This window comes from Chenopodium album, chromosome 8, assembly GCF_948465745.1.
Source record: "Chenopodium album chromosome 8, dcCheAlbu1.1, whole genome shotgun sequence".
Lineage (NCBI taxonomy): Eukaryota > Viridiplantae > Streptophyta > Magnoliopsida > Caryophyllales > Amaranthaceae > Chenopodium > Chenopodium album.
In genome coordinates this window covers 8,512,871-8,524,034 of record NC_137841.1, presented here as the reverse complement: position 1 = coordinate 8,524,034, position 11,164 = coordinate 8,512,871, and the positions used below count along the sequence as shown (strand labels likewise).

Genomic DNA, 11,164 nt, shown 5'->3' with positions numbered 1-11,164 from the left:
ACATCCTATTACATACATGATTGTTTTCTTGATTTTATTGTTGATTTTTTCTTGAATTTGTAGAAGTAAATTACGTGAATGGTGCAAATAAAAATGGAAGAAGCAATTAAATAACCAGCTATTACCTATGAAGTACGAAGAATTAATTAGTGAACGTCCTCCTTTCGAATGCATTTTGTAGTAGATAGTGGTTACCATGAAGAGCACTTATTATATGTGCATAGTTCTCTTATCAAATCATTGTTGCAAGTTTGCATATGACATTTGGATACCACTGTTAGTAATTAGTACTGATATGAGATAATCTGCAGATCTTATTTATCTGATAACTGTATCTTTTCGCGCCAGTCTCCAGTACAGTACTTTTACATTGCTGATTTGGATTGCAGAAAGTAAAAAAATGAACAAATTTAATGAATTACTGGAAGGAAACATTTATTCCATGTCAGCAGGTTGTACTAAAGCTTCAAGTTTGTGACAGTTTTTGCTCGTGATACTAGTATAAAGGTTTGTACAATTTACAGTTATATATGTTGCCATATGCATGCAGATTTAATTAGAGCTGATTTCAATTCAAAAAAATGGGCTTTAATTACAAGGAAAAAAAAATGTCATGCGAATGTCGTTAATTGGGATCCCCATTTGCATGCAATGCTTGCCTTGAGAGTTGTTAATTGTTTCTTCTTTGATTCTGTAAGAGTTAAAACGGTGTGAACATTGCATCACATCATTACATCAACTTCATCATTCCTTTTCTCTTTCTCTCATTTTCCTTGCTGCTGCTGCTTGTGCTTGTGCGCGCTGATCTGAAGATGGGGAGGCCTCCTTGCTGCGATAAAGCAAACGTCAAGAAAGGCCTCTGGACTCCAGAAGAAGATGCTAAGATACTTGCATATGTATCTAACCATGGAGTCGGTAATTGGACTCAGGTTCCTAAGAAAGCAGGTAAATCTTCGGTGACTTTGCCTTTCCTGCACCCCCTCACTCACTCACTTAGGGAATGCTTCTTATCAGCCTTTGCGTTTATTAACATTTGCTCATACCCTGATATCTGTACAGACACCTGAATGACATTGGCCAGTAATTTAGGTTTAAATATCAGAAAAATATATTTGTATTATAACACGTTATCATAGAGTTTTGCCTATTTTCTAATTGTGAGAATGTGCTTTGTACATCAGGGTATCTTGGGGGACAAATGGGGAGTTTTTTCAGGGATATAGAGGAATAATATGGAGGACATTTTAATGTTTACTGGAGCTTTTTGCCACAGATCATGTTATCAAAAGTTATTTAATTAACATTAATTTATTGTGATTCCAACAGTTCCCCTTAGGAGCTGTGAGAGGGGTACATGACAGTGACGAGTAAAAATCTTATTATCGAGTAACAACTCCGTGTGTTATGCAGAAAATGTCTAATGTCGTTATATGTCATTATCAGCCCATGCTGTGTTTTGAAGATCTTAATAATGTGCTTTGTTTTGCTTAGGTTTTTGCTGTTCTCTCTTACTAATTATTTAGGGTTTGTGCATATTAATGAATTAGTTGTTTTTATAGGACTTAATAGATGCGGTAAGAGTTGCAGGCTTAGGTGGACTAACTACCTAAGGCCTGACCTTAAGCATGAAGAATTCACGGAACAAGAAGAGCAGCTCATCATTCAGTACCATGCAGCTATAGGCAGCAGGTGCTTCTTATGGATGTTCTCTTTGATTTCAGAATACATTAAATGCACAGCATTCTATCTTTCACTGATTCTTGTTGATAAATGTCAGAAAATTCATCCTTAATTTCCAGTCTGTTGGTCTGTTATTAAATTGGTGCAGGTGGTCCTTAATTGCGAAACATCTGCCAGGAAGAACAGATAACGATGTGAAGAACTACTGGAACACCAAGCTGAAAAAGAAGCTTGCTAAAATGGGAATTGACCCTGTTACTCATAAACCCATCTCAAAAATACTATCTGATTATGAAAGCATCAGCTGCCTATCAAACAACCACCAAATCAGATCTCTTGACCAAAACATAACCAATTCTTTCTCCTCTCAATGTAAGATATCACCATCTGATAATCCAGGAACTCAGTTCCAAGATGTTACCTCTTTTAACCATTATATTTTAGAAGAAGTATCACCTTCATCCTCATCGTCCTCTACATCATCAATCTCAAATGGAAAATCGAGCTCACACCTGCTGGTGCCAACTGCAGCTTACAGCTGGGGACAGAAAAACTCTGTTGACCCTCTTCTAGTTGCTGACATTACAGAGGAAGAGCACAGCTACCAGGGCTTTCTAGCAGCAGATTCACCTCCCCAAATCCAGGAGAAATCATCGCAATTCCAGCTCATTGGTGCTAACCATTCAAACAGCAAGGTTACAGATGACAAGTTTGGGATGCCAGAGAGTAAAAGTGCAGCTAAGAATACTGTAACAAGCAGCTACTATGACTATGAGCCTTCGTCAGTGAACTCCTTTGTTAAGACTCTATTGGATCGTGACAACGAGATACAGTTAGATTTTCCTGCTTTTGATGACATCTTAGACTACTAATTTTGAACAAATTGGCCCTTTCTTTTCTTTCAATTTTTTTTTTTTTTGGAATTAGGCTACTGATTCAAAATTGTTGGAATTTCCCAGATTTGATGCTGTTTTTTCTTTCTAACTGGAATAAACATGGAATAAGCTAATGGCTTGTTCTGTTATGTTATTCATTTGGTTTAAAAACAGCAGGATATTTTCATTGAGAATTGTGCTTTTTGCAATCTTTGAGAGGTGATAGAATATACGCCGGAGTTTACATACATTTTTTTTGATAATTACATCGGAATACAAGGTTAAATGAAGAGGAACAAAAATGAGAAACATAGGTATTTCACACCTCCTTCCTTTTAGGGGCGGAATCAGGAAATGAGAGGAGAAACACTGAAACAGGTACATATAGGCCTTTTCTTTTTCTTGTTCTTTTGGGATGAAAAGAGCATGACTTAGAGATTCTCCCCTCTTTTGAACGTCTCAACTCAAACTGCCAAGTGACGGTAGTTGGTGTAATCAATTTCATTCAACCTTACACAACATAACAGATGCTCCGGCAAATCCTCAGGTTTGTGTCCCTGATTATTATATCATAAATATGTCAAAATAATTTCATCAGAAAATACTAATCTGTACTTGACTACCTAAAGAAACAAGTACCTGAATGGTGAGGCCGAAATCCAAGACAGAATGACTTAATCTGTTTTGGATCGAATCAAGACCTTTCCTACAAATATAGCTAAATCTGTGCACGTCCAAATCTATCTCAAAGTAGTTTTCTCCCTGTATAAGTTGTAATCAGAAAACCATAATTTTCATAGCATATGATACAATGTTCAGATTATAGGTATGAATAATAACTTGAAAGCTAAAATATGAAAATTTCTTACTGAATAAAACTCATGCTGAGGGCGTGACAGGACAGGTTTCTCATTGTATGCGTTAAGTAGCCTCTTCTCTGCAGCATTCAGACTGAGCTCCTCTACATTCGCTAGACGTCCCAAGATCTTAAGTCTCTCTCTAAAGGGTGCTGTTGTCTCTGCTGAAAAACCCTTGACTTTCTCTGTCTCATCCAGTATCAATCTCTGATTAAGAAAGTAAAAAAACACATATTAATATGAATCAACTGCCTTGAAGTATTTTGATACAAGAATTAAAAAAAAAAAATTATTGCAGTTGAGGATTAGCAAATCAAATTAAATTAAGTGAAACTTTTGGCATATATATTTTGACAATCAATCAGCATAAATAGGATCATATTGAAGATGTACAATTATCGAGTTCATACTGGTAAAGTTAGGCCACAAATAAGAAAAATTTGCAGTGATTGCTTCTTACCCTGACATTGTCTTGGAACTGACGAGGTAAATCCTTGGAGAAGCTTTCAGAAAGCCTAAAATAGAGAACAATGTTCATTCCTTCTCCATCATGCTCACGGTTGAAAACTGAAGCCGGATACAGTGGCATCTGAACATAAACAAAGAAAAAAAAACCGAAGAAACAACTTAAGTTAACCCAATAAAAACTACTTTGTGCTTAACTGTCAAAATGTCAGATAGCTCTTAGGTGGAAGTTTATCAAAGGTGAGCACCTGTATGTTCACAACAAGGATAGGAGGAATTTTTCCTGAAGAACTTATGGGTGGGAGCTCCACAAAACGAGCGATGTGATTAATTTTGCGATGAGATCGAAAGACATCAACACCAAATGGATAAAAAGCAGCATGGTTTGGAGCCAAATCCTTCCTTTTATCCCTGCCACAAGAGAACTTTGGATGATTCAAGGCATAGCATATACACCGAAGTTACAATTACATTTCATGTAAAAAATACTTATCAGTTGTGGATTATTTCGTCACCTGAGAAAATTATGACCTCGTACTTTGAAAGTGTTAGGATCAATAGGTGACCAGCAATCTGACATCTTCTTCCCTGGTGGACAGTAAGGTATCTGAGATCCTGCTATTGGTCTTTTCACGGGGGCCCTTGGCGAAACTGAACAACCCAAATTTGAGATGTTAACAAAATTAAAGATAAACATTTCAAGCTTTGAGATGAAACTCATCTTAATGACACAGAATAACACGAATCAAAGATAAAACGAAAAATCTTCACCTAAAGTAGGAGTAGCATATTCATCCCTCCATCGAAAGGAGAGTGCCTTCAGGGGCTTTAACCCTGCTTTCTTCCTGGTACCAGGAGGGCTAGGACTGACTGATCTCCTTCTATCGGCTCCTGATACATTTGACATCTTGAGGCACGGCAAACAAGAGTTTGTGACTGCCGGGTAGTTTCCTACTCCAGATGAATCATCAGCTTTTACAGCCTCATGTTCATCCCTATGCCTGCATACTTTGACCACTAGCAGAGATGTCTTAACATCAAAGAGGTTATTCTGTGGCTTCAATTGGGGTTTATCCAAGTCATTCAACTGCAAATCCAGTGAATTTTCACTACTTCCTGTGCTTTGATCAGAAAAATCTAGGTTGCAATCGAAGGAAAACTCAGTTGGTGCACAGTCATCTTGCAGCTGCTGATCACCCGAAAAAACATGAGAATGATCAGCTTCTTGATCTTGGAAATCTTTCTGTAACAAATGGTCCTTATAGAAGCTAAAAGAAGTTCCCTCTTTCAATGATTCTTCCTCGGCTTGTTCTTTACGTAGTCTAAAGGAGGACACAGCCGAAAAACAACCATAACCAGGACTTTGGCATTTTGGAGATGAAAAAGTTGATGGACAGGTGCTATGATCAAAGCTTCTTATAGATAGGGAATCTGCATACAAATATATGACATGTTACCATAATATTAATATATCATTTACAATTTAGACATTTAATGTGATTTGTTTAATACCTTCCTGAATGCTGTAAAAATCGTCATCCCAATCAGCCTCAAACACAGGGTGGGAATCAAACCATGACTCGTCCAAGCTAACTGTTGACACCGAAAATATCAGGAACAGGTAAAAGAAGCATATATTTGCTGAAGAATCTCACTAAAAAGCCACATTTACATGTAAAGCAAATATCTCATTCTTAGTCTCCTGTAATGAAAATGTACATCATCTTCACAATTTGTTTTTCTTGGGACCGTGAGATTCGTACGATTTTAGGAGATTTTCTTTAGCAAGAAAAAAACCATAACATCCATATATCAAGAATATCCTCTAAGATTATAGCACCTAAATATCATTCACATATGTAATAAACTTTCATATACTTTTAGAATCATATACACAATAATGTTAGAGAAAAATCATGATCATATCAATTTAGAGTAAATATTAATGGACCTTATACTGATACATAGATATACTTTTGGAATCATATATGCAAGATATCACATCATCTCCATGTATTTAAATTATTCATCCTTAGTTTTAGTATAATCAAACTAACTCCCTTTACCCAAAACTCGAGATCAAATCCTGGCCACATTACTGCATTACATGACTCCTTATACACCAAAAAAACCAAAAAGGGAAAAAAAAAAAAAAATCACCCCCTCCCCATAACTAAAAAAAGTTTTTAAGTACGAAATTTGATCATGGTACCTCGAAAAGTTGGATTAATGTAAGAGGGAAGATCATTGAAACCCGTCATTTCATCAATAGGAACAAGCTTATTACTGGTACAAGACAAGCTTTTCTTAAGCCTTGACCTCCTTGTTTTTCTATATCTTTTTGAGAACTTCAACTTTCCTCCTACACAACTTTCTGGCTTTGATGCACAAGCCCCCATTTTTGTTCCTCCCTTCAACTTTTTCTCTCTAAAAAAATAATGCAACTTCAAAACTCAAAAACCCAAGTTGAAGAGACCTCTTCTATGGCCTCTTTCTTTCTAAGCAAAGCAAAATATGAAATAAACAAATATTAAAATTAAAATAAATAACCAAAAAATTCCATATTCTTGTTATTTGGAGCTTAAAAAAATTGTTGACAGTTTAGATTCTGTAAAACAGAGAAAAAATCAATCTAAAGATTGAAAAATTCCCTCTTTATTAATTTGTGAAATGCTATTTGACAAATAAGGGGAGACATGAAGTCAATGATATGATGAAACAAATGTAATAAAAAAAAAATAATGAGTAAACCGGGTCCGACTAGAGTAGCGTTGCCCCCACGATGTTTAATTGACACACACGAGCGTCCTTATAATGTGCCTTATGCACGTATACTAATAGTATGGATGAAACTTTTTTGGCTTACTTGTTAGACCTATAGGTAGGGTTTCATTGTTCGAGTCAGGTCATTTCGGATTTGGTGTTATCTAAGTGATCATTGGTTCTTTGATGACGATTTTTTGTTTTAATTTTGGATTAGATCATATTCGAGTTGTTATTAGTTTATGATAAATCAATATCAAAATATTTAGGTTGGAAATAACTCGGGTAATGATAAAATTTTGGTAAAGTTTGAATTTAAGGTAAGTGATTCAGGTTAAATTATTAGGAGACAAGTGAGTTTTACCAATTTTTATACTTGTGATCAAATTGAACAATTAGACATCATAAAGCGATGCTAAAGTGCTAAACATAACGATTTTTGAGGGGGGAAAAACACCATCTTTTATCATCAACATCATGGCCATGTTTGGTAAAAGCTCAAACTGATCGTGTTTGTTGATTTTGACTAGCGGATTATATTTACTGATTTGACTAACTGAATGCATTAACTGATTTGACTAACATGTTGTCTTAACTGATTGTATAAAACTATTTGGTAAATAACTGATTTATTAACATATTTTATTATTGGCTTTTGGGTTAAATGAGGCTACAATTGTCATTTCACCTTAAACTACTTGAATAAGCTAATGAAAAAGTTCCTCATTTATTACCAAACACTATCACAAATTTACAACTTATTGGGGGTAAATTAGCCTGTTTGACCAACTTAGCTGATTAACTAGTCAAATAAGCTAATATTAGTGTTTGGTGGTAAGGTTATTGGAAGAGATGATTTGCCTAAATAAGCTCTTTAAGAAAAAATTGGTAAGAGCAGCGTTTTGTAGAAAGATGATTTGATATGATGAGCTAAATTACAAATTTCCCCTTAGCTTGTTTATTACCAAACTCTATCATAAACTCTATCACAAATTTACAACTAAGGGCCTGTTCTGATCAGATTAATTTCAGTTCAGTTCATTTCAGTTCTAATAAGTTCAGTTCAGCTCTAATAAGTTCAGTTCAGTTCAGTTCGGTTCAATCAATGTGAACAAACCCTAACTAGCTAGCGCATTTTTTTTTTTTTTTTGACACAACTAACTAGCACAATTTAATTTCATTTTCTTTCATTCACTCCCAACTTCCCAAGCCACTGCCACTCCATACTTCATAGTTCATAGAATCATAGTAGATCTGAAGGTTAGTTTTCTCAATTATCTTTGCCTTAATTTTCTTTGTTTCGATTTTGTATTTTTTTTTTTTTTTTTAGTTTTCTTTCATTATTTTTCATGCGCTTTTTTTATATAAAAAATTATCAGTTTTTTTTAGTTTTTTTTTTATTTATTTTATTGTCAGATTAATTATATGCCTATATATCTTTATTAGTTTTTTTATTAGTTTTTTTTATTGTCAGATTAGTTTGATATATATATATATATATATATCTTTTGTGCAATAATTAATCCTTCAAAATTAAATATGCCAATCATATCCTTATTTATCGGTCATTTTGCGTACCCGATCAGTTTTAAGAAATCAACTATTTACCAACAATCAACTAATATAATAAGTTAGTCAAATCAATTAATGCAATAAACTGGTCAAAATCAGCTAACACAATCCGCTTAAGTTTTCAACTTTTCACCAAACACGACCTAGCTTAAGCAGAAGCTGATTATGTTAGCTGATTTTGACAAACTGATTTGATTAACCTATTTTATTAGCTTATTGTATAAAAGTGTTTGGTAAATAGCTAATTATATATGTTATTGAAAATGAACTTATTTGGTGGAATGAGTTCTTTCAATCATCTCACAACCTAACATTCCAATTAGAATGTTATAGTGGTCAATCACCTAATATTAGTCCAGTAAACTAATTTTGCCCAAATTTTCTATCTACCAAAATACCTCCTCCTCCTATAACTTCACATAGTACAAAGTCCTCTTACTATCCTACTCGTGTTAGCTTATTGCCAAATGTTTGAGATTTCATATCAATAGTATGAATAAAAATTAGATATTTAAAAATACACATATAAAACTGTTATAAATTTAAAATACACACTCAATCAAATGAAATTTAATAAACTTGAGTTTAAATGCTTTGTTTCAAATGAAATGATTGTACAAACTAAGTAATACGAAGCATAAACTTGTAAAAGTTGTAATAATTGTGATGGGACGAAGGTAATATAATATTCATACATTGAAAACTTCGTACCATAAATCTAGGGAAACACAAATCATAAATCATTTGTGATGTTGTAATGTATGAATCTTCCTTCTTGTAGCATAAATAATTTAAGAATGGAATTATTTGGCTAAAATGACCAAGTGATGAGAGATGTGTCTTTGTTGTGTCCTTTTCTTTACAGCTATGTATATTTTTTTGTGGGGTACGCAGCTACCCTGGCCTGGCCTTCCTCCTTCGGTGTTTTTCATGATATATGCCACCATGTTTTTAGTTCTATTCATGAAAACAACAAGAGGATGTTATGTTGGATTATAGATTCTTGATTACGATTGTTTTTGATTAATTTAATACTCTCTTCTTCCGAATTAAAAAATTATATACAAGTAATATTATTCCCTAGGTTTTTGAAGAATGCTTGTATGATTTATTATTGAGCTATAGTAAAAAGTTTAACTCTTAAGTTTACATTAATTTTAAAAAACTTCATTATTAAAGATGATTGATTAATACTCCCTCCGTTTCACTTTGTTAGTCCCATATAGAATCAATCACAAAAAATAAGAGAATGAATAATATTTGGAATCTTACATTTTAGTACAAAAATTGCTTAATTAGTTCTATCTTATTAAATGTTCTGATTTTTTTATTTGGAAAGCATCAATTACAATGCTTGTTTAATGGTGTTTAGGGTAAAAATTACCCTAGACAGGTGTCCCAGTAAGAGAAGGCCACGTGTCAGGATCAGACTGTCCCAAGTGGCCCCTTAGCCATTTGACACGCTGCTCCTTCAGATAGATTCTGAAATGGCGGCCCTCAAGGGCCCAAATCCCAAGAGAACGCCGTAATTCGGCGCAGCCCACCGCAATCTAGGTCAAGTGACCTAGATAAGGGCACAATTTCCAAGGACCCTATAAATAGGGGAATATTTCCCCATTTTGGGGACACATTCAATTATTTATTACACCTGCATTCTCTCACATCAGAGAAAGACTTGAGCTTGGAATCCGAGCAGATACCCACCTAAATTTCCGTTCTCTTTATTCCATTTCAAGTTACTAACTTGACCGTCGGAGGCGGAGCTCCAACCACCCGGAGTCTCCGTCATTTTGTAGGTACAGCTCAGCCGGATCAGACTTCGTGTTGTAACTCTCCCGAGGGACAAAAACCCCCAAAACATTTGGCGCCGTCTGTGGGGAGAGTACCTCGAAGATGGTTCAAGAGTCTGTGCCACCCCCTAACCGTCTGGGCGATGACCCAGAAGTCTTTACAGACCATGAGGATGAAGATCCTCAGGTCGAAACCTTTACAGCCGATGACGGCTCTCTCATAATCAAGCGCATCCGGCCCAGAGACACTCTGGAGTGGGGTGCCTCCCAGGCGGGTACAAGCCGACCCTCTGGGCAGCCGGAAGGGGAAACCCAAACAGCCGCTGGATCAGCCCCTGTCACCCGAGACGAACTCATGAGATTCATGACAAGTTTTAAGGGTGAAATTAAAGAGTTTATCACCCAGAGCCGGGCTGGCCCCAGTAAAGGTCAGTCGGCCAAGAAGACTCCTCTGGAAAAGGGGAAGTCAGTCAGAGAGCGGCAGCCAACTCCTCATCCAAAGGAGAAGGCAGCCGGGACCATTGATTGGTCGAAAATTCTTCTCCCTAAGAGGAATACCAACAACACCCGCCGGACTCAGCAGCCGGTGGGAAGTAAAAAATCAATTCTCGATGCCCGGGAGATCATAAACCGGAAGAGAAACCAATCGCTGTCTAAATCGGCTTCAACGTCGAACTTTCCAAACAGCTTCAACAACTTTTCTTCAGGGAGTGCACCCTCCTTGCATGAGAGCCAGACAGGCGGTAATACCGTCCATTCTGGCCCTCACATGATTGGAGTTGTACCGTACGTGCCTACTCAGGCTTACGGACAGTATTCTCCTCACTTCATGCAGCCGGCTCTCTTTGGAGGTCAGGCGGCATATCAAAATGTCCAGCCATTGGACTGGCAGCTCCGTCTGCTGCGCCTGGGTGAACAGCCTTCTGCGTTCACCCGGGAGATAACCGAGGCGGCCCAGCCAGCCAAGGTTAAGAATGTCTTGGTTGGTACCTATGACGGTACCACCAATCCGGAAGACAACCTCATAGCTTACACCAACCTCATGTATCTGCAGGGGTTGGATGATGCCACTTGGTGTCGGTGCTTCCCGGCTACATTGAAGGGCATTGCCCAACAATGGTTTGGTAATCTGCCAGCCGGGTCCATCGATAGTTTCAGGAAG

The 11,164-nt window shown here is 36.4% G+C and overlaps 1 protein-coding gene and 1 pseudogene across 2 annotated transcripts; one reads left to right on the top strand and one right to left on the bottom strand.

Annotated features, from left to right (window-relative positions):
- The first annotated feature begins 94 nt into the window (after positions 1-94).
- On the top strand, positions 95-2,657 carry LOC145555800 (uncharacterized; annotated as a pseudogene). The gene is made up of 3 exons (XR_014091562.1): positions 95-945; positions 1,560-1,689; positions 1,829-2,657. The product of XR_014091562.1 is annotated as an uncharacterized LOC145555800 (transcript).
- A 116-nt stretch (positions 2,658-2,773) lies between these two features.
- Positions 2,774-6,640, bottom strand: LOC145555799 (uncharacterized). The gene is made up of 9 exons (XM_081617520.1): positions 6,090-6,640; positions 5,390-5,470; positions 4,649-5,308; positions 4,393-4,528; positions 4,126-4,288; positions 3,873-4,001; positions 3,425-3,619; positions 3,195-3,317; positions 2,774-3,112 (listed from the first exon to the last, which is right to left on the bottom strand). Exons 1-9 carry the CDS (start codon positions 6,274-6,276, stop codon positions 3,020-3,022), a joined length of 1,767 nt encoding a protein of 588 aa, XP_081473646.1. The 5' UTR covers positions 6,277-6,640; the 3' UTR covers positions 2,774-3,019.
- Between the last annotated feature and the right edge of the window lie 4,524 nt (positions 6,641-11,164).